This window comes from Balaenoptera ricei, chromosome 5 (assembly GCF_028023285.1).
Source record: "Balaenoptera ricei isolate mBalRic1 chromosome 5, mBalRic1.hap2, whole genome shotgun sequence".
Lineage (NCBI taxonomy): Eukaryota > Metazoa > Chordata > Mammalia > Artiodactyla > Balaenopteridae > Balaenoptera > Balaenoptera ricei.
This window is the reverse complement of record NC_082643.1, coordinates 99,198,510-99,222,696: the sequence shown is the minus strand read 5'-3', so window position 1 is coordinate 99,222,696 and position 24,187 is coordinate 99,198,510. Positions and strand designations below refer to the sequence as shown.

At 41.0% G+C, this 24,187-nt stretch overlaps 1 protein-coding gene across 9 annotated transcripts in view; it reads right to left on the bottom strand.

The window, feature by feature from the left end:
- Nucleotides 1-14,508: 14,508 nt before the first annotated feature.
- The window catches only part of LDB2 (LIM domain binding 2), a 383,449-nt gene continuing 373,770 nt past the window's right edge, over nucleotides 14,509-24,187 (bottom strand). The window contains exons 7-9 of one of the 9 annotated variants that reach the window (XM_059923296.1): nucleotides 21,543-21,694; nucleotides 18,792-18,934; nucleotides 15,784-15,869 (exon numbers count right to left, since the gene is read on the bottom strand). In XM_059923296.1, coding sequence (XP_059779279.1) covers nucleotides 18,830-18,934; nucleotides 21,543-21,694 — 257 coding nt within the window. In that variant the 3' untranslated portion in view covers nucleotides 15,784-15,869; nucleotides 18,792-18,829. Of the gene's footprint in view, nucleotides 15,870-15,909; nucleotides 16,131-18,791; nucleotides 18,935-21,542; nucleotides 21,695-24,187 lie in introns of those variants that run through there. The other 8 variants (XM_059923298.1, XM_059923297.1, XM_059923291.1 and 5 more) reach the window with 8 other exon arrangements.

Here is a 24,187-nt window from a genome sequence, read left to right as displayed (position 1 = left end):
TTATGTTTTTGTTTTACACATTTAGCTCCCTGTTCCATTTGGGAATTTAATTTTTTCTCTTGTGAGTGCTGAGTACATGCAATCATGTCCTGCTTCCATAGTTAGCTAATTGTGCAAATATCATTTATCAAATAATTTTTCTTTGCCTATGGATTTGTGATGTCGTTTATGTCATTAATGAAATCCTTAAATATACTAGAGTTTTATTCTAAGCTATCTATTCTGGTTTAACAATCTGTTGATTGTTGTAATTATAATGTTTTATGAATTATTGATGCTTTATATTGCATTTAAATAGGAAAAAATCTCTCTTCACCAATTGTTCTTATTTAAAAAAGGTTTTTAGCAATTGTGCCTGATTGTATTTCTTTTTTTTTTTTTTAATTTTTTTATTGGAGTATAATTGCTTTACAGTATGTTAGTTTCTGCGGTACAACAAAGTGAATCAGCTGTATGTATACATATACCCCTTCCCTCTTGAGCCTCCCTCCCGTCTCACCCCTCTAGGTCATCACAGAGCACTGAGCTGAGGTCCCTGTGCTATACAGCAGCTTTCCACTAGCTATCTATTTTACACATGGTAGTGTATATATGTCAGTGCTACTCTCTCAATTCGTCCCACCCTCCCCTTCTCCCACAGTGTCCACAGGTCCGTTCTCTACATCCGCATCTCTTTTCCTGCCCTGTAAATAGGTTCATCGGTACCATTTTTCTAGATTCCATATATATGCATTAATATATGATATTTGTTTTTCTCTTTCTTTTTTTTGAATTTTATTTAATTTATTTTTCTTTATACAGCAGGTTCTTGTTAGTTATCTATTTTATACATATTGGTGTACACATGTCAATCCCAATCTCCCAATTCATCACACACACACACACACACCCCGCTTTCTCCCCTTGGTGTCCATACGTTTGTTCTCTACATCTGTGTCTCTATTTCTGCACTGCAAACCAGTTCATCTGTACCATTTTTCTAGGTTCCATATATATGGTTAATATACGATATTTGTTTTTCTCTTTCTGACTTACTTCACTCTGTATGTATTTCTTAAAGAAATTGAGAATGATGTTTATCACAAAAAATTATTTTGGGATTTTGATTGAATATTTATGTTAATTTGAGATGAACTTACATCTTTGTATAAACATAATCTTAATAGTATTTTGTGTTTAATGTGTATTTTTGATGTCTCAAAAGTGCTGCATATATATTATTGCATTGGATTCTCAAAATAATCTTATGGGATAGGTACTATTATGGGACTCATTTGACAAATAAACCCTAGAGAAATTAGATGTCTTTCCCAAAATCACATAGCTGATTAGAAGCAGAGTCAGGACTTAAACCCAGGTATGTCTCTCTTCGTGTATAAGAGATTCCTCCATTGTTCCGTGTTCTTTTTCTATACCTTAGGAGAGTTTTATTATTTTCTCATATAGATTTTGTACTAAAATTAAGATTACTCCTAGGTATTTTATATGTATTTTTACTTTTGTTCATTCTATTTATTTTTTGACATATATGAAAGATATTAATTTTTATATTTATAGTGTACCTGGTCAACTTAGTGATCTGTTGAAGATGCTCTCAGTTGATTGCTCTGGATTTTCACCAGCAAAAAAATTGATAGTATTGTTAATATGGCAACTCTCTCCAAGTTGATCTACAGACTCAACACAATCCCCATCAAAATTCCAGCTGCTTTCTTTGCAGAAACTGACATGTGAAAATGCAAAGGACCTAGAATAGTCAAAACAGTTGTATAAAAGAACAACAAAGTTGGAGGGTTCACATTTCCTGATTTCAAAACTTACTACAAAACTACAAAACAGTGTGAAGGGTGCTGGCAGAAAGATAAATATACAGATCAGTGGAATAGAATTGAGTTCAGAAAATAAAACAAAACAAAAACAAATACCTCTCACATTTATGGCCGATTGATTTTAAACAAGGATGTCAAGATAATTTAATGAGGAAAAGAACAGTGTCTTTAATAAATGGTTCTGGGACAACTGGATATCCACATGTAAAAGAATGAAGTTGGACCCCTACCTCACGCCATATACAGAGGTTAATTCAAAATGAACCAAAGACGTAAATGTAAGTGCTAGAACTACAAAACTCTTAGGAAAAAACATAGGGATAAGTCTTTGTGACCTTGGACTAGATAATAATTTCTACATATGATCATAAGCACAAGAATAGCTCAATATCATTAGCCATCAGAGAAATGCAAATTGAAACCACAATGAGATAACACTTTACACTGGCAAAGATGGCTATAATCAAAAAGATAGATAATAACAAGTGTTGGTGAGGATGTGGAGAAGTTGAAACTGTCATACACTGCTAGTGGGAATGTAAAATTGTGTGGACACTTTGGAAAACAGTTTGGAAGTTCCTTAAAGATTAAACAGAGTTACCATATGACCCATTAATTTCATTCATAAGTATATACCCAAGAGAAATTAAAATATATATCCACACAAAAAACTTGCAAATATATGGTTAAAGCAGCATTATTTACAATAGCCAAACATGGAAACAATCCAAATGTTCGTTAATTAATGCATGATTTAGTAATACGTATATCCACAAAATGGAATATTAGTTGACTACAAAAAAGAATGAAATACTGATACAATGCTATGATGTGAATGAACCTTGAAAGCACACTATGTGAAAGAAGCCAGTCACAAAAGACCACGTATTACACATGACTCCATTTATATGAAATGTCCACAATAGGCAAATTTATAGAGACAGAAAGTGGATTAGTGATGGCCTACAGCTGGTAGGGGGGTGGTTGGGGGAAATGGGGAGTGATTGCTAATGGATATGGGGTTTTTGGAGAGTGTGATGAAAATGTTCTAAAATTGATTATGATTGCACAGTTCTGTGAATGTACTAAAAACCTGAATTGTATGCTATGTGAATTATATCTCAGCAAACCTGTTGTTAAAGAAAATGGTAATTCTGTATTTTTCCTAATAGGTACACCTATTATTTTCTATTTCATTATGAATGGGCATATACACAGCATGTATCACCCATGGAAACATATACTTTCATGAATACTGGATCTGGTCACTTAATAAATAGCTCCTGGGCTGGGAGTTTCCTGGTGGCCTAGTGTTTAGGACTCCACCCTTTCACTGCCATGGTCTGGGTTCAGTCCCTGGTCAGGGAAGTGAGATCCCACAGGCAGTGGCCCAATAAATAATATAAATAAATAAATAAATAAATAAATAGCTTTTGGGATTGGATCCTGTTGAATTTCAATGGAACTGAGGTGTCATATTGTTTGATTAGCTAAAACTTTAAGAATGGCTAAATTTATTGTATTCTTATTATGTGCCTGATACCTTTCCAAGTATTTTGTTTCACTTGTATTGATTCATTTAATTTCCAATTATCCTCATTTTAACATAGGCGCAAATTTTAAAATGCTGAATGAAAATGATAGGAATAATAATGGTGAGAGTGTTAATCCTTATAAAAATTTTAGGGACCCTCAAACACTGTAACTAGAGACACATTCTTAGTTTAGAATTGTATCATTATTAAGCAACAAAGAATGAAAAATAAAAAGTCAAGCTTCAACTCAATGAATCCCCAAAGCACAGTTAAATAAAGATAAGAAAAACAAGATAGAAAATACTTAAAATAACAACAGAAATTAAGTAATTTTTATATCAATTTGAAATGGACTCACATCTTTGAAGAAAAATCATAATAGTGCCTTCAAGAGCACTATGGGGTCATATGGTTATACCGAAACTATATAAACTATTACAGAACCCGGAAAGGACAGGACACTTTCAAGTTCATTCTACACAGATAGTACAATTCTGATAGCATAATAGCCCAGAATAGAACAGAGGAGGAAAGCAATAGCCCAGTTCCACTCAGAAAACAGATGTATTCAGCATAAATGAAATAATAACAAATATAATGTAACAGCATATTAAGAGAATAACTTACCATGACCAAATAGAGTTTAACCTAGCAAAGTTAGGAAAAAAATCAATAAAATATATCTCGTTAATAGCACAAAAAGAAAAGTACACTTGATGATATACTGACTTGACGAAATGGCATTTGCTAAAATTTAACTTCCACCAGTGATTAAATAAAAAATTTTAGAAAATCTTAAAAGTTTGTTTTCTTTACATATTATAGAATTGATAGCATCATACTGAATGAAGAAACACACTAGAATCAATTTCACTGAAACCAGGAGTAATACAAAAATGCCTGTTACCACCATCACTATTTAACATAGTTTAAATTTTATCTAGTGCATTAAGCAAAGAAATGAAAACAAAGATATCTATTGGAAAGGAGGAGTAACATTATTAATATTTACAGACAAATTGATTATATCCTTTAAAAAGCACAAGAGAATGGAATGAGAAACTATTAGAATTAATGAGAAAATTCAGTAAAGTTGTCAAATTAAGACATCAGTGTACAGAAATCACAGCAATAACCAGAGAATGGAAAGGAAAAAAAAATCCATTTGTTTTATGAGCAATGGTTTCAATATCCTTATTTCAAAATAGCACGTACATATTATCTATATTTTTCTTTGACCCAACACTTATTTAAGAGAACTTTAAAAAATTTTAAGTGGTGAGGATATTTGTCTAAGTTTCTGTTAAACACTTTTGTATTATATTATGATCAAAGCATGCAACCTGTACAAATTACTGCACTAGTGAATGGGTTTTTTTTTTTGGACCTATTATTGAGAATGTTTTTGTATATATTACATTAAAATGTGGCATACTCCTTAATTAATCTGTCTAAAGATAAATATATACCTATTATTTCAATCTAATTACATTCATTCTCTATGTTCCCATTCCCATTTTTTTCTCGTTTAATCTGTGAAAAGCTAACGTAATATGTTGCCATTGTGCTTTAGTCAAATTCTTGAGTTCTAGAAGTCTTTTACTTTATATTTTGATGCTTTGTTGCTTGGAACATGGTCAATATAAAATTTAATATTTTTTACCACAAATTTTAACTTGTCTAAAATTAACATCTATCTTGATTTCTTTTTGTATATGAATAACTGATAATTTCCCATCCTTTTAATTGTAATCATTCTGAGTCATTTTTATCTTACACATGTTTTCTTACTTACTGAATATTGATTCTATTTGTGTCCATCTCTCTTTTGTGTTTTGCCTTTTAACAGAGGAGTTTAAATCAGTTAAGCTTATTATCATAGCTCTTACTTTGACCTTATTTCCACTGTATTGTATTTTCTAATTTTTATATGTCCTTGAGTCTTATTTTATGTTTTTACTATAAAAATATTAGCACAAATAATTTATAATGTCAACTGATTTCTTACTATGTCCCAGGTGTTTTACATATAATATTTCATTTAATTTTCAACACAAACTTTTGAGTAGGTACTATTAACATGTTTGTTTTACAGATGAAGACAACAGGAAATCAGAGGAGTTAAGTCACTTGCCAAGGTCACCCAACCAGTATATGTCAAAGTCAGGGTGTGCACCTAGGTCTGACTCTCCAGAGTTCAGATGCTTCACCACAACTGCATATTCCCTTCCAAATATGTCTATTAAAAAAACAATGGTTTCTAGTCTTGATGTTTAGAGAGGTTGTTTTTTAGCTCCCACTCCTCACAATATTTTCTTCTAGCGCTTTTGTTTTTTAGTTTAAGTCTCTAATTCATCTGAAAATTTTATATGCAGGCTAAGATAAAGATGTAAGATAATGATTTCGAAATGCATAGCCAATTTTTTTTTTTTAAGATTTTTTGATGTGGACCATTTTTAAAGGCTTTATTGAATTTGCCACACACTGCTTCTGTTTTAGGTTTTGGTGCCTTGGCTGCGAGGCACGTGGCATCCCAGCTCCCTCGACCAGGAATAGAACCCCCCCCCCACCCCCCCCTACCCCTTCCCCCCTACCCCTCCCCCCCCCCGCACTGGAAGGCAGAGTCCCAACCACTGGACTGCCAGGGAAGTCCCCTCATAGCCAATTGTTTACATATTATTTAATCTCATCCTTTCCTCATAGATGTAAAATAACATAAATGGAGATATTGACGTTGGTGTGTTTCTGAACCCTTCCCCCAGTTTGTCTGCTTCTGTGCCAGTGCCACACCATTTTACACTCTGCCTTGATGTCTCTGGGGGTCGAGTTCCCCTCATTATTCTTCATTTTCAAAAATGTTTTGGGCTGTGCCTTCCAGTATTTATTTTTGATAGCAGTAACATCAGTTGTCCTCTGTTTTAGGGCAACAGCTAGAAGCCATTTTAAACTGGGCATCATTTTAAAATCCGAAGTTATCCATGAACCTCTTTCCTAGGAATATAAAACAGTAATTGGTCTGGATCTTTAAAAGTGGAGTCAACTTTGTGCACATATTTGAAAGAAAGGAGGGAATAAATGATGTTTGGTCTCAGCGACTACTGAGATTAAATTTGCTAATGGAGACAATTTGGTCTCTTTTAAAAAATACTTTCCATTCAAAAATACAGCCTGGGGATTCTGTAACCTCATTATCTGAGTTCTGCAGTGAGAGGTAAGCAACACTGACCCTCTTGGGTGTCGGCAGAAAGGTAGACCCAGTGGCTGAGTTATACAAGTGCCCGCCCTGGAGGTTTTTCCCCTCACTCCAGACAACAACTTTCATTTTTAAATATTTGTAAGCATCTCACAAGGTGCACTTGGCAAATGCAAACTCCCCAAACCCAGCTGCAGAGGTAACTGAAGTGAAGTGCAAATTAGCCACAGATGTTTCTAACTGCTCTCTTCAGCAAAACCACCGGTGAGTCCTTAAGACAGGCTGGATTAACCTCCGTTACACGGGGAGGGAGGTTTTCATTCGGCCAAATGGAATAATCCTTGGCCTGCATGCTGTATGTTCCTGATGTCATTTGTCTGAATACTTTCTAATTGGCCAACTTCAATAGTGCGTAGTAGCTTTTTCAAGTGAGCCGGTGGAATTCTCCTGTTACTGAAGGAGGGATGGTGTGAGAGGCAGGTGTGTCCCTGGCTTGCACAGCCAGGACTCTGGTTCCTGGGGAATTTTTTTGCATCTCACAGTCTCTGATGCTTGATTGTTCCTCTTAGTCAACATATATTGCACTTATCTTGGTCTTCTTTAGAATAAAATTTCAGGGAGTTCCCCCGTGGCCTGGTGGCTGGGATTCAGGGCTTTCACTGCCATGGCCCGAGTTCAGTCCCTGTTTGGGGAACTGAGATCCTGCAATCCACGCAGCACAGCCAAAAAAGAAAAGAAAAGAAAAGAAAAAAGTTCAAATCCATGGGTGTAGCAGAGAAAGCACAGGCGGTGTAGTCAGTCACATCTAGGATTGGATCTCCGCTCTGTTGCGTGTTAGCTGGAGGTCCTTGGGCATCTTCTTTCATGTTTCTTTGCTTCAGTTTTCCTACCTGTAAAATGATGGCATTAATGGGTCCCCACCCAGGGTGAGTGTACTAGAATCAATACGTGCAAAGTGCCTGGAATGAAAAAGATGCTCAATAAGTAGTAGCTATTACGATTTTGCGTAAGTCTGTTTTGTTACATGTGTGGGCAGATTTGCCTGGGACTGAGGAATTTCCCAGGAAGAGGGATGTTCAGTGTTAAAACCGGGACAGATTCAGGAAAATGGAGTTTCTCACCCTATCATGGGGTAACAATTTTGGTGAATTCCATAGGCTTCTGCCTTTGAAATGCTTGTGATTTAGAGTGGAGATGGCAAATGAGAGGAATCTGAGCCTCCAGCTCCGCTCGTTTACAATGGTAGGCATTGCTAACGGTGGTTCACATCTTTCTTCCCGAGTGAGCTGCTCCTCAGAAGTTTTCCCAACGCAAGGTCCCAAGTTGCTGCAATCAACAAATTGTGTTTGATCCCTCAGACAGTGCCTAGGTTTTACAAAATTCCCTCTTTCTACAAAATGTAAGGTTTCCAATTTTAAATTTTCAATTTTGTGACAATCGACTTCAGCTGGGCCTCAGGAGTTAAATCAATTTTACACTCATTCTTGAATTTTTGCAGATTTCACTTCAAGCATTAACACTTTCATTAGAACATGACAGAAGAATTTGCAAACCCCAAAAGAGTGAACTTAACACTTTTAACAAATTAAGAATGAAAAGAGAGAGAATGACTTAGCTCAAGATACAGCATGTCAGCTCTGAAAGAGATACAAATAAGAACTTCCTCCCAAACAGGTTTGCCTAACTCAGGAATAAACAGTCAGCCCTCCATAGCCGCGGTTTCCACACCTGCAAATTCAACTAACTGCAGATCAAAAATATTTGAAAAAAAAATTCTAGAAAATTCCAAAAGGCAAAATTTGAATTTGCCCACTGGCAACAACTTAACAAAGCATTTACATTGTATTAGGTATTATGAGTAATCTAGAAATGATTTGAAGTATACAGGAGGATGTGTGAAGGTTATATGCAATGTCACCTATAAATTGGCAGTTGCCATCTACCTCTACAAGGATCAAATTATGAGCCGCTGCAGCTGCTGACCTTCAACACCCCCTGAAAGGAGTTCAGGGTGGAGATCAGGAATGAGGCACTCTGTGCTCTGGGAGAAACTGGCAGAACAGGTCTTCAGATAGTTAGATATTTTCACGAGGTGATTTTATGAGCCCAATTCTTGCATCTCCTCATATCTAGAAAAGTACTAAAATCCTTCTTGGTGACGTCTGCTCCCCATGACTAGCAGTAACCTTCGTGAGACCAGCAGAAACCTTCTACAAAAAATATGTGCTTGATTGCATGTACTCCCCCTTCACCAAAATCACATATATACTGACCTTCCCCGCTACCTCTTTGGAGCAGTTTCTCAGAGCTATGTGAAATGCTGTCTCCCGGGCTATAGTCCTCATTTTACTCCCAATAAAACTTAACTCACAACTCTCATGTTTTGCATTCTTGTTTCAGTCAACAGCAAATACTATGCTATTTAATATAAGGGATTTGAGCACCCTGGATTTTGGTATGGGAGGGTTGGGGGGGTGGGAGGGTAAAGGTTGGGAGGGGCAGTTCTAGAGCCAATCATCTGCAGATAATGAAAGATGACTGTATTTTCTGGAGATTTGTTGAAGGCTATTGGGAAACAAGAAAACTTTTCTTTGTCCAAGATGGTATAAAATTCTGGAATGAATAGGAACTGAAAGTAAAACAGGAATGAGCAAGGCCATAGCAACTGCTTCACCAGTCTCCTTAATTTATTGTTTTAATAACCTTTCAGTGCCTTTTCTAGCTCAATGGCTTTAAGTGCAAAAAGACACCTTTATATAAACACCAATAGTGCTGCTGCATTAGGTTTTGTTCAAAACACAAACTCCTCAGTATTCCCAATGATCAGAGACACTATCTTGACAGTAGCGATGGATCAAAGGAGGTGAAGCCAGAGAGCAAAGTCAGAGAAGCAACCAGACTCTCAGATGTGCGTACACGTATCCAAGCCTCATCCCCTCTGTCGTGAAGTCATTCCCACAAACACGCAATCACAGCATTTGTGTCTCCCCAGGGATTTCCTATGGCTCACCACAGAAAGAACAGACCTTGGAGTCATGTGCTGATTCAAACTTGACCTTGTTGTTTTCGGTTTGTGAGGTTCATACACAAAATGCTTGCATCCCTGGTTGTGGCGAAGATTAAATGAGGTGCACACATGACATAATAGGGCTCAATGAATGTGAGTTCCATACCTATAAACTCCTGGAGCTTTTATTCCTGGTGTTTGCGGACACTTTGCACACACTCAGCCTCATATGCTTGGGTAGCATTTTATGCACTTGTCTTCTATCCCAACTGTAAGCACCTTGAGGGTAGGACCAGGTACAGGTATCCCTTATAATGCCCAGCATGGTGTTGGGCACAGGGCAAATAGCCAATAACTGAATTTCAATTTAATACACTCTTATCAACCTCTGACCAGCTTATTATTAATGATTATGAAATTCTAATGGATGTAAAAAGGGAGTTGACCAGCCATAAATAAATGGTTTAATATATTATGGTATATTCCATTAGTGGATCATTATATCGAAATTAAACTCATGTTTTTAAAGAATAGTTAACGAGGTGGCTCGTTACAATATTATAAGAAAAAGGCGGGATATGTAATTATCTAGTCTGTATATTACCAACATTGTAATGTATATGAGCCTAGAAGAAAAAACCAGAAGGATTTGTATCAGAATATCAGCAATGGTTATATCAGTGTAGGGGGATTACTTTATTTTTTTCTTGTCCCCATTTGTTCAAATGATCTATAATGAACATGTATTGCTTAACAATCAGAAAAAAAAAAGCCTAGCAATTTTTTATGGAAGATGGAGGGGGTATCCCATCATAAAATGAATTTCCCAAAGATGCTGCCAAACCTGCTTTAGGGAAATAATTGATCTTGTTGGCCTTGTTCTCACTGTGCCCCACCCCATGTAGTACCACTGTGGGTTGTGTTATTCTATTGCATTAAATGCTCACCTCAAGGTTAAAGAGAAATGGAGAGAGAAAGAATTTCCCAAAGGGATTGGGCCACTTATTTATAAATCCCTTGTCAGATGTCCTCGAGATTTCAAGGCCCTAAAAGGGGGTCTCTCTGTTTTGTTCCATTACCACGTAAGTGGCAAGTCTTGATCTCTGGCAAACTCTTTGTCACCCCCTGAAATACATAGTGAATGGCAGAAAGGTGGTTGCCAGGACCCCTCTCCCAGGCCAGAGAACACTTCCAAACACCCCACCGATGGACTGTGCACCTGACAGTAAGTCTAATAACGGGGGTCAGAGTCGAGGTGACATGATGCTGTCATTTGTGAGCTCTGTGACCTTGGGCAAACTTTTTAACTGCTCTACGTTCCATCTGCAAAATGGGGGAAAATAACCTTACCTCACCCACAGAGATATTGCAAAGATTCAATGAGATCATGCTTGTCCCATTCCTAACCTAACCGACAGAAGGTAACCACCACTGTGGCTCCTATAAAACCAGTGTGGTTTGGTGAAAGGAGTATAGGCTTTGACCCTGACACCCAAGTTCAAAGCCCACCTCACCACTTATGAGCTGTGTGATAAACAAGGTCAATTATCCTGCCTGAGCATCAGTCTTCATATCTGTAAAATGGGTCCCTAATGCCAACTTCCAAATGCGGCTTTAAGGAGTAGAGAGTATGGTGTAATGGATAGAGCAGCCGCCAACAGAAGCCAGGCAGGTAGAGTGAGTGAGTAAAATGGTGTGGAGATGACGAGCTGGAGTGTCTAAGCAGGGTAGCCATGACCTGGTGCCAGCCAACCGTTACCATCCAGGGACTCAGAAGTCCGAGTCTATGGTTGTTAGATCTGATTTGTTGAGAGAAGCAAGAAATTTTAATTTTTTTAGAAAATTCATCAGTTTTTAAATGTTGGCAAATGTTAGAAGTTTTTCAGGCACCTTTGTGTAGGCTGCCAGTGGTAGATTGTATTTTCAGTTGTTTACTCATACCCGTTGCCATTGCAGTCTACAAGTGGTAAAGTATATTTCCCCACCCCACTTATGTTGGATTGTCCTTGCGACTTGCTTTGGCCAATGGATGCAGCGTGAGCAGAATCTGCCAAGAGAAGAGCATGCCCTGGGGACCCACTGTCCTAGAAAGGGACCTGAGGGGCAGAGCTGAAGTACAGTTGCCCCAGGTGACCCACAGTCCCGTGAGTGAGAAAAATAAAAGGTTTGCGGTCAAAGCCTGCTGAGCTTTGGAGATTATTACAAAGCAAAACCCAACTTACATACCCTTGGATTCTCAGTTTGAGACCACCCAGGCAAAGCACCTAGCAAGTGCCTGGCACACAGTGTGTACTTAATAGATGGTTGCCCTTAGGATTATTCTGGGCCGGACAAATCTCATGGGGTTTCTTAATAGAAGTTAGGCTTAAGCCAATGTTGTGTAAAATGTTTGTTTTTTGCTGACTTGACCTCTGAAAAACTTGAACAAGCCCATCTCTGCTACCTCTTACCTTCTTATGTACCTACAGGGATAAATGTCACTTTACGTGTGGCATAAAATTACAGACTGTTTGAAATGTAATGGAAAAATGCATGGTAAGCAGTGGTTCCATGATTTCTAGTTTGGGAGTTTTTAACTCTATCTATTCCACCAACGTGTATGATAGAGTTTAGTTATTAAAGATTCAGATGGAAATGATTAAACTACTCAGACCTAGAAATGTCTAGTGGGACAGTGAAGGGTGTTTAACAACAAAAACAAAAATTTTTAAGGGAAGAACCAAGGAAGAAGCAAGCACCAAGCGCTCTTGGACCTCAGAGGGGACAACAGACCCTGATCGGAGTTGGAGAGGCATCTCTGGGGACCTGAGAATCAAACTGAGCCTATAAGAATGAATAGCTTTGGTTATGTAAGAAGGTGGGGGATGGCATTCTAAGAGAGAAAAACATATACAAAGACACGTGTGACCTGAGCACTTAGTGTATTCAGGAAAATGAGAGGAGTCTGGGTAGATAGATGGTGAATCAGGTTCAAGTGGGAAGTGGCTAAAGATACAAAGTAAGGTAAGCAAGGACCAGGTTGTGAACTGTGTTGGATGCTGTAGATGTTTTCAAACATGGCCACCATCAGTTTCTCCCCTCCTTGGAGGCACCTGCTACTTACCCATCAAGGAGTCGAGTCTGTGCCTCCGGCCCTTGAACCTGGGCTGCCTTGATGGATAGCACAGAGAAGTGATGGTGTTTCAGTTCTAGGCACTGGCAATTTATGTTTCTCCTCTCCTGGGATGCTGGCTCTTGGAACCCAACCATCATTCTATGAAAGCCTTATGGAGAGGCTGCATGCGAAGACACTCCAGTCAACAGCCCTGCCTAAGCTCCTACCTCATAGCCAGCAATGTGAGTACACCACCTGGAGTGTCCAGCCCAGCCTAAGCTCTGATGACTCCAGCCCCATCCAGCATCTGTGCCCCTAAGGGCAGCCCACCTGGTACAGACCAGTGAGCTCTCAGAAGGGTAACTGATAATAATAAACTGTCTCTTTAGTCTCTGAGTTTGGGGTTGATTGGCTATGGAGTAATAGATAACGGGAACAGATGTCAAACAAATTGTCCTAGGCATCATCTGTAATGATTGCATACTGCTGACTTTAAAGAATTGATAAAAGAAAACCTAAAACGGTCAGGTGGGGTGGGGGGACAAACCGGCAGTTCTCTTAGCAGTACACTAGTGGGGAAGCAACAAAGTAGCCATTTTCCTCTATTTCCTTTGGCTCTGTTGCTATTGTACTGTACATTTTCCTCCAAATGCTAATGTTCTAGGGAAGCAATGTGATGTTCTAGAAAGAATCCAGGCTTTGTAGTCAAGGGAGATGCAGAATCAAATTCTAACTGAGTCACCCATGAGCTCTGAGATGGGACAAGTCACTTAATGAAGCCGACTGTTGCTGCCCTGCCCAGAAGCCCTGAGACCAGCCCACCCATGCGAAGATTCTAGGACTGTTGCATTCTAGTTGGCCTCTTTTCCGCAGAACAGCCCTTGGCTGATGGGTGCCGTATTTCTGTAAATGTTACCACTTCCTACACACCCTGGGGATGGCCCCAGACGATGACTGACCAGTATAGGTGCACAGAAGTCTGGCAGCTCAGCTCAGGAGGGGACAACTGGGCTCAAAGCCTTCCCCTGCACCATGGACCAGGCTCAGGGAGTAGGCTACCTGAGTCTGAAGCTTTCCTAGGCTCTTTCCCTTTCCCTATCCTACCCGCTCCACTCCCTTAAAGATTTCTTTACTGAAGAACTCTCCCTCGATAAATCTGTGCCCGGGATCCTGGTCTCAGGCTCTTCTGGGAATCTCAACCTAAGACACACACTCTCCCTTAGCTTCTCTTTTTCAAGCCCGCCTTTTCCAGAACTGGCTGAGATGATATATTACTATGGCCTGGCACTTCGTACACACTCAGTTAATACTAACAGATTTCCTCTCTCATCTTCCTCATGGATACAAAGCAGAAAAATATGATGAAAGTTCTTTAAACAAAAAGTCCTCACGTGAATTTTCCCTATCTCTGTATTGCAAATCTTTTAGAAAAACAGGCAAACCGAGGAACTGATTTTTAAAAATGGGGAGATTAAGGCTTACTTGGCGGAGTTGTGAAGATAAGCTGAAATAATGTCTGTGGACCTTAAATAGAGATGTTTGGTACAGAATAAGCACTCAGTGAGTGGAAGCCGCTGCCCTTGCATTTGGCCAGCCCCAGGAAGCCAGGTCAATCCTTCCTTTCCCATTCTTGTGTCCTCAGCCAGCAGAGTGCCTGGCACATGGAAGGCACCCCTGTGTCTGTCCAAGTAAACTGCAGTGAGCGGGGAAAGAAACCATACCTTATAAAGATGGTGCAGTTTTCACAATTCCATTCCATCTGGAGTTTGGGCCATAAATCCAAGCTCAATACTTCTCATCACTGTGGGCAGATTTCTCTGCCAGGCTCACAAACACCCAGACTCACTTGCTTTGGTCGTTAACAGTTTATTATTGGCACACTTATCAGTAAAGCATACATAAAATACAGCTGTTTTATAACACACGGAGCCACTGTGTCTTTACATGTATAGAGGAACATATTAATATGCAAATGGAAAAATTAGTTCTTTTATAAAGTTTCACATAAATACACTGGAATTGCTCCCAAAGAAAAGTCCCCATAAAAGAACTAGGTTAGGGCTTTACAAAATATTATACAGGAAATATACTATGAAAAGAAACAACAGTCAACTCAGATACAATAAAAAAAAACACAAAAGAGTTTCAGATTTATTAAACTGCCCACAAAATTAATGGATTACATGGCTTAAAAATATTTGGATCAACAGAAATTTTACAAACGCATACATTCTCAGGGGGCCAAGTGCCTTTCTTTACATAAAAATCTGCCTTAGTGTCTCTGATGACAAAAAGACATTTCTTGTTTCAGCACTCGGGCTCGATTGAACCAACTCGGGCTCGAGGACCAATTGACATTAGCTCGGCCATAAATTACCCGGCTGGGCCCTCTTAGCTGTTACCCAATGAAAGAAAAGGTGAAGGGGAAAAAAAAAATAAAGGTACATTTAAATTACTTTCCAAAAGTGGATTTTTTTTCCTTTTCTTTTTTTACTGAAACAAGAAACTCTCAGATGCAAGTCAAAAAGCAGAAAATATTTTACAATATTAAAAAGTCTATCTGTAGTTGGGTTCGGCATAGAATGAGATCCTGAGCACTGAGGGTTTATTGACAATATGGCCTTCGTTTGATGGTTGGGTGGGGTGGGGCGGGGCGGGGGCAGGGGGGGAATGAAATTAACAAAAGTGGTTAAAACCGAGCCAGGAGAAGCGCTAGCGTTTGCTCTTACTTTAATTACGATCAGTGCCAGTATCTGTGTTACCTGTGAAGGCCTCCAGGGAGGGGTCATGGAAGTTTACTGGGAATGATCCTCTCAATTAAAAAAAAGAAAGAGAGAAACTCAGATCACTGCGGTTTAGAAATCGGTATTTGCTTGGAAAAGTTTTAATGTCTCCTCCTTCCTCTCCTGTGAGTAAGGATCTGAAATAGTGAGTGTAACCCACGGGGGCTATTGACAGTGGATTCTGGAGCTGGTCAATCTTACTGGGAAGCTTGGGGTGGGGGGTTTTCTGATTTGGTCTCTTGAGTGGCGGGAGGTTTACTGTTCCAAGGGCTGCTGTTCCCCAGGGCGGGTGAACTGGTGAAGTCTTCCTCGTCGTCCATGCCGTTGGCCGCATCATACTGCGTGTTTTCTAATCTAGTGATTAGCCTTTCGTCCTCGTCCCCAAACTCACCTCCCATCAGAGTTGGCTCTCCTACCACCATCACATCCTGTGAACAGCAGCTGACATTATTACAGGGAAACCTTGGGAGAGAGAAGCTCAGCTTAAAACACTAGTGGGAGGCGCTGGGGGATCTAGGACAGACACACTCGTGTCCTGTACACCGGGGTCAAGTCTCAATGTCGGGGGGCCAAGACGCATATTGGATTTTTCTACAGGAAATAAACATCGCCTCCTGATGTGTAACAACCACGCGAGTTTATGTCCTTAGTGCGCAGCCTGACACCGGAGAACGAGCAATGCTAGCAATCTGCAGAAATAAAAAAATGGATTTTTCAAAATTAAAAAAATCCACGCTTTTCAACTTGCCGACACTGGGGACTCTTGAGAGGGCTGTGGAACCTTCTGCTGGGTGCTTTGCAAGACCTCCAAAAATCCACCACTTTTACTTAGGGCCTCTGGATGGCTTTGGAAACTAGCAGCCAACACGGGGAGGATGCAGTTCTGCAATAGTCATGCAACTCATTCCAAACGGCATTTGCTCTGTCCCGAGGACAGTATACATTTTAATTGAAGACAGATCTCTCTTTTCTCTACTCAGCCAGGCCCTTTTATGCAGCCGATATCCTTGACATTCTGCTACTTAATTATGGTAATTAATTTAGGTAAAGTTTTCGATAAAAACAATGTTCACACTGATTTGACAATTTGCATAGCTAATTAAGTCATTAGAAAAAACCTGCTGATTGCCAACAAGCCCTGAATTTACCATCTGTTATTCCATGGTGCCTGTCACCTATCCCCACACAGGCAACCCCACCACCAATCTGGGCAGTAAAGAGAGCCAGTCTGTCCAGCTGGTGCCATAAAAGGAAGATGAAGAGCACTAATTGTAATCACATTGATGAAGCCAGTAGTCATCAGAAATGGAAGCATGCAAGAAGAATCCATCTAATCACTCCTTTAAGTACAAATTGTCCTTCCATGCAAACAAGGCAGCCGCCTACTGTAGCTGGGAGCTCTGTGGAGGCCACCGCTGCAGAGGCACGGGGACAGGGGAGAAGGACGCATACACAGGGCACAGCTCTGGCCTCTCTGTCCCAAGGGGACCCTATGGGGTTGATGGGTGACATGGGCATGGGACAGGACACCTGTCAGGTGGATCCTGCTGGGTGGGCTCTGAGCAATAGTCTACTTAAGAGCGCCCGACTGCCATCAGCCTCCACTGAGGCTGGAAAATCAGGGCTGGCCATATGCTTTTGGAGACGTAAGTATGCATTTTCTGATAGGGAGGCTAATTTGCCTTGACAGCTGGGTAGACATTCTTTTCACTGGGGCAAGAGAGGCTTTCCTGGAGCAGTATATTAGTGGAATACTGTCTGTGGTCAGGAGAGGGTCCAGCGGCCCCGCCAGGGTCCTTCTAGAATTTTGAAGGTGCCAGTTGAACAAATCCCTTAGTGACCACCTGATCTGTTTTGGAATGGAATGGAATGGAATCTTGTTTGTTTGATTGATCGATTCTCCTCGAATTAGAGGGGAGATAATCAATAAGTTTCACACTGTGTTTTCAGACTAATCACTCTTGTGAATTGATAACAGTGATGTTAAAGAGAAATGCCCCAGATGAAGCAAATGCCTAAAATATGACCTGGGAAGACTTAGCAATCGAGGTACTGGCAGGATATTCAGTTGTGTGTTTCCAAGAATGTACTTATGATGCCACAAAGAGCCAGACGTGACACTGACATGTAAGAGACTCGTGAGGACCCTTAAAGTGAGATGCAAAATAGACACAGACTCCGAGTGGCAAGAATGCTGGCAGGATTTTAAATGGAATGTGGCCTCCACCTGACCCATTGGGGTGTTGGGGATAAAAAAGTGTCACTTCGTTGTAGGCAATTAGGAGACCGCGCTTACGATCAGGAACAAAGGCAGGCGGGAAGACCAGGTTAAGATGGGGTGGAGGACGACACGAGGGTTAATTCCACCAAATGACCTGTGTGTAGCACACTTTGAAGGGCTGGGGAAACACATGCATGACGTGTCACGGGGCAGGAGAAGAATGTTAGAAGCGACACGCGGGTCTGCATTAGTACTATGAGTCCAAGGTCATCGAGAGAGGCTGGGAGAATGGGAGGAGGTTAAGCATAATTTGGAAACAGGAGAAGCCAATTTAAGCGTGATATAGCAGAGACGTTCTCAACACGCCAGATGCCTTCATTGTACCAGAAAATAACAGTCATTCCAGAAAAGTACTATGAAAATAGTGATTTAAATCACTTCAAATGGGGCTTATACGGGCTCGTAATATGTTTGGTATATCTTTGTTCCAGGAACGGCTGGAAAAGGTGGCCAGGCATGGATATTTTGGAGCATCCTAAATTTCAGAGAGATGCCACATTTGCCTTACTGATTATAAAACGTATCCTTAGCCAGATGCATAATCATGCGTGTGAGTGTGTGTACACGCATGTGTGCATGCGTGAGTGATTAATAGATGGCAAGTTACAAAAGAGATGTGTGCTAAGGACTTCATATGCACGTAGATACCTGAGGCCACTTACACAGTTACGAACACCGCTCTACCTGGCTCTTCTAAATCTCTGGGCTAGGATAGGGGTTCTCGGCTCAGAAGGGCTTGGTTTGTTATCCTCACACAAAATGAGTGGAGACACCACGTACATTCTGGGCTCCCTCTAACTAGGGGATGTTGGCACCGTTTTCCCCACACGCCCCACATCTTTAAAAGTCCCCCCCAACATTCAACATCGGTAGTGAGAGATGCATTTCCTTCCCGTCCCTGCTGTCTCGTGTGTCCCACAGGAGGCGATATTGGTCCATCTGAGAGTAAGCCATATGGTCTCGACTCCCCAGGAAGCAGACCTCTGCTCCTCGCCAGAGGCCTGAAGGTGCCACCAGCTCTTGCCCGTGTCACATCTTCTCACTAATCCCCCGTGCAAGGACCACCAACCTCTGAGGAGGACTGGAAGTGACTCCTTTCAGGGCCCCTCAATGCTTCTCCTTAAATTGGCCAGAAGGGGTCACTGCTGTTGAATGACACAGGTCTCCATCCCTCCCAGGGTTGAGGCTGCAGTTCGGGATCGCTCCTAGCCCCTGCTCATGGAGTGAGAAGCAGAATCCAAGGATTAAACCCTAGCCCTCGCCAGACACACACGTTGCTGCCGTGGCAGCTGTGCGGACCACAGCCGTGGTCGTGGTAGCACACCCGATCTGTACATGCCTTCGGACAAGGCAGCTAAGGCCTGCAGGTTGCATTTCTATTGAAACAGGAAAGGGGTGCTGGTCATTCAGGAGACAGGGTTAAGTAATGTGGTCCCTACAAGCCAGCCAGGGCTTATCGTTCGACATCCATTCAGCTGGAGGACATACAGAAATTTACACATTTTCTTAACCTGGATGACGTCCCTGTTTCTCTCAGCCATCTCTTAAGTTTTACTTAATGAAAACATCCTTGTTTGCATGGCGGGGATAGTGCTGAAATTCTACTCGCATTTTCTAACGGCACCTTGTTCTTGTCCAAAGGGTCTCGACTGATTAAAAACCCTCTTGAGACAGGTATCTTCCACCAAAATGCAATTGCAGGTTGGGAGGACAAGAGCATAATGGAGTAGAAAAAGTTAGGTGCTCTTTAAAAAAAATGCAAATGATTCCGACTAGGCCAGGTATGTCAAAATACATGGATGTGTATGCTGCTATTCTATACCCATGGCAGACATCACTAATGGATGGCCCACCAGACCCAGTCCAGGCCTCAGAATCTTTCTCAATACTGTACCCTGTGAGCTGAAGCCAGGAGTCTGAGCTGGCAGGAGAGAGGAAACCTCTTTATCACTTTATTAGACAGTGAGCTCTTCAATGACAGAGCTTGGGTGGGTCTTTTTTTGGTTTTGTTTTTTTTAAATCTTGCTATTACCAACACCTGGTATAGTGTGGGGCACATAGTAGGAGCTCAGAAGACACTTGTTGAACCGATCTGAATTCTTGCAGCCTTTAAGTAGCTATGTCAAAGTTCCAGAAATCTCTGGAATGTACTTTCATTTGTTCGTGGAAACTAACAAACGTTAGTTTCTAAAACTCCAGAATTAGATGAATAAATGGGCTGCTTGTGTGCACTTTTGGGGTTGATTTATTTACGCCTGGCCATTTTTTTTCTATGCATTTTCCCATTTAACCAGGAGTGGGTATAACTTATTGGCACCTTAATAAAAAGACTCTGTTTTTGTCCTTCGATTTTTTTTTTTTTTTCCCTGACTCTTCTGGGGTGAAAACTCAGTTCAAAAAACAGGGGTAACTCTGGTATGTTTTAAGAACTACAATCCCTAGCAGTCTTAAAATGAAAATGGCACCTATCCCACAGGCTGGCCACTCTCTCATGACCTTTTCTTTCTAATGCAACAGGGATGACGACTGTGTCCCCTGTCTGTGGAGGACAAGAGGAGAGGCCAGGTAATTCTCAGGTACTGATGGGGTTGGTTTTAGCCAGAGAACTGACCAATGGAAAATGGGAGAGAGTGGGTGGGGGACAGATTTGAAAGACACAATTAGAAGTAAGTGGAGAATCCCCTGGAGATGAAGGTCCGCCCTCACATGGAGGGAGATGGAGCAGGAAGAGAAGCAGAGGGTGAGGCTCACAGACCAAGAGAGGGAAAAGAGCGAGAAAGAGGGAAAAGGTAAAATTGCACTGGTTGAGAGAAGTTACAAGAAAGGGCACATTTTTGAAGACATAGTATCTAGAGGGTACCTATGAAGCACCACGAAAGTCCCAGGATTTGAAGGATAGTCAAAAGCCTGGTGAGGGTGATGTGACAAGGGCAGCAGAGAAGGAAAACCCACAAGTCATCGTGGTGGGGAGAAGGGGCAAGAAATGCTTAAAGACGCATGAGAATTTAAAAGTGGTAAGTGGTCTCGTACTGGGATGAGGAAGTCAGAGTCAGGAAGGAATTAGGCAGAAGGGAGCAAATCAAGGAAGAAAACATAGGAGGTGAAGAAAGTTCCCGCCCAGTTTATTTACCCTCTGTGGGGACGCCCTCAGCTGTCAGCTTTGGAGTTCAAAGAAACCCCCTTCTGAGTGGCCCATTTCCTTTGTCAAGACCCAGAAATGAAAGAAAGGGGTCAAGAGGTCGAAAGAGTTGAGACCAAACCAGGGGCTGAGCCTCCCCCCCTAAGCTAATGAAGTGGGAAAGCGAAATCCACTGAGCTGCATTTGTAGTGGCCTTGAGTTAATTACCTGAGTCTTAAAATAAGAGGGGATGCCCGTGTCTGGGGGTGGGGTGTGGGGGCGTCGGGGGGCAGTCGAAGGACAATCTGGAGCCTTAGTGCCAGGAGCTAGTTTCCAGGGGAGCACAGGGTCCCGGTGATGTTGTTGAGAGTCCCTTATATGCCACCAGCACCCTGCTAAGTGATATTTTAATTAAACCTTAAGTGACATATCTCCTGTCTACGACTCTGATGGCTTTTTCATTCCGGTCCCACTGCAGCACAGACTCTTCATATTCCTTTCGAAGTCCCGGTTTGCAGGGGAAGGTTTCCAGGACAGAGCTCCTCCCCCTCCTCCCACCCCGTGTCCCTGCCTTCCCCTCCCCCGCCCCCCACCCAGCCCAGAAGGTCATTGCAGCTAAAAGAGACTTTGCCGTAGGGCCCCTGGACTCTGGAGACGACAGGCAAAGGCAGGATTTCAGCCTAAAAGGAAAGCGAGACTTACAGGTACCTGACTGGACAGACTCAGGTTGGCGGCTGGTGCCTTCTTCTTGCTGCCCGTGCTGTTGGCGGTGTTCCCAGCGCCGCTGTTGGACGTGCTGCTGGTGGAATTTTTTCTTTTTCTCCGTTTCGTTGTCGGTTGCCTTGTGGGCTCTGCTGCAACATGAAACATGGAAGGAGGGTCAGTGCCCGGGGTGACCACCAGAATACGGGCCCTCCAGGGAAGCCGTTTTTTTGTAAGTTCAAAAGGGTAGGACTGTTGATATTTTTTCCACTTCTTTTAACTTGACGAAACCTAAAAGAAGAAAGCTGCTGATTTATTTGTAGCACACAATGACTGAAACTCTTTTCTTTAGTATCTTGATAAAGTGATTTGTATTTAATTGTTCTTCCTGCTGTCATCTACTGTGTGTGTGTGTCTGGAAGCTCTTAATATGTCTTAGGGTGAGTTACACCACTACTATAGTTTGAACTTAAAATATTATTACCATTATGAATTTGGGGCAAAAAATTTTTTTGCAGTCTACCCTCTTTTTATAACAAAAGGAGGGCTCTGGGACTCCTAGGGAACCTCCAGGGGTTGAGAGAAGTATGAGCTGAGCTCAATTAAGTGAACCAGTGAGTTACAGCAGCACCTACTGGCTAAGTGTCATATTGCAGCCCAGCTCTATCGCACGCTGAAATGTTGAAAAATTGGCCAAAAAATTTGTGTGGGTTTTTCCTGTAACATCTTATGGAAAAACCTGAACGAACTTTTGGGCCAACCCGATAAAAAGAAGAGGAAGTGTCCATCCCATCAGCCATTGATGTGGAACTTAGGTATTCCCAAGCTCAGTAGAAATACCCATGCTTTGGATCCTGGTGTCTAAAAGATGCAACTAATTTCAAAATTCCTGGGGAAAAAATGTCGTAGTATGCTACAGCCAACATATTAATGAAGAGAAGCTAGACCTTTTCCGGAAAGGTCTGTTTAGAAATAGAGAAAAAATACTTTGGACCTGAAGGATGAGGCAACATCTTAATGGAAGTATAGGGACACATGGAAATGTGTAGTAAAAAGAATATTGTTTATTTATTATGTATTATGAGCATGACTTAATATTGTCACTTTTTAACGTTTTCTATGTCATTATTTTATATTCACGGCAACTCTATTAACTAGGTACTATTATAATCTTTGCTTTGAGAATGAAAAATCTTCAGAAGCCTGTTCCAGGCAGTTACTAAATGAATTGGAAACGGCATGTAAGAGCATCCTTTTTGCTAACCCTATTCTAGATCCAACTCTGATGGAGAGAAGGTAAGCCAGGACCATACTGGAACTAAGTGAGGTAACCTTGTAGCACTTTCTTGAGGCATCTATACTGCTTCTGATGAACAATGGGGAAGATCTCCTTGAAGGTCATTTCAAAAACCACTTAGTCCATCATGTTATCTCTGACTTTTGATGAAGAAGGAGATTATGTTTCTATTTATATAACATATTTTCTTTCATAAATATTTTATCTCTTATGTTTAAAGATTTTCATCAAAGGGCCTAACATCCCTATCCACAGAGAGTTATGGGTGCTTATTCTGAAGGTTATGGAAACAGGAAACAGAATTGTTCCAGCTGATGGGGCTAGAGGAGAGTTGAGAGGTACATTCTAAAGTAAAGCAAACTTTTAAAGTAAAGCTGGAAACCCAGCTTTCCCTGACAGACATCTTCTTCCTTTGACTTGAATTGAAATTGGCTGCTTTTAAAAAAAAAAATTTGTACTTTTTCATGGAATTTTGGGGAAATACACCTAAATGGTATGCTCTGGATTACTCGCAATGGCAGTAGGTAGCTGTGGTAATAGAGTCACAAATTGAAGACATAAAAACTTATTGTGACATAGGGGCCTCCACTGATTAGCTTCAGCTAACTTTGGCAAGTTACTACTTTAAATCTCAGGCCTATTATATCGAATGGGATTAGCAAGAAATACCTCATAAGGTTGTTGTGAGGATTCAGTAAGAGAATGGAAGGTCTGAGAGGGCTGCGATTTGTGACTGTTTTCACGTAGTGTTATACCCACAGTGGCTAGAGCAGTGCCTGGCACCTAGTAGGGGCTCAATAAATAATTGTTGAGTTAATGACTGAATTAATGAATAATATATGAATTATATGTGCACATGTTGCGAAATATGTGTTCAAAGCATTTAGTGAGCGAAATTTTTTCCTATGAAGGCTTATTGGTACTGAAAGAGAAAATAAGGCCAATTTATGCACATTTAATACATTTGAAAAGTAATGTTCTAAATGTCTATAATTCCTGTAAGATGGGGATGCAACTATTCTATGTAAAACAATGCTCATTTTTCTCAGCTTTCTAAGTATGTACTTGGTTACATCTGCTATATTCACTTTATATAAAACCCCTGGCCAGTTACCAGCGGAAGGTGACCATTATATTTTGTGATTCAGAAGGCTATGTGCCTCGTGTTAATAGTTACTCTTTATAAAAATAACTTTTAGCGAATGGATACGTTTTGCTTTTATGATCAATGAGGCTCGACACATGCCTGGGAGTGAAAATGTATTAGATAGAAGGACAATTAATGATGACTCGAAGCAGTAATTTCAGAACCCCAGCAGGAGACTATAGTATCTAAACTACATTCTAG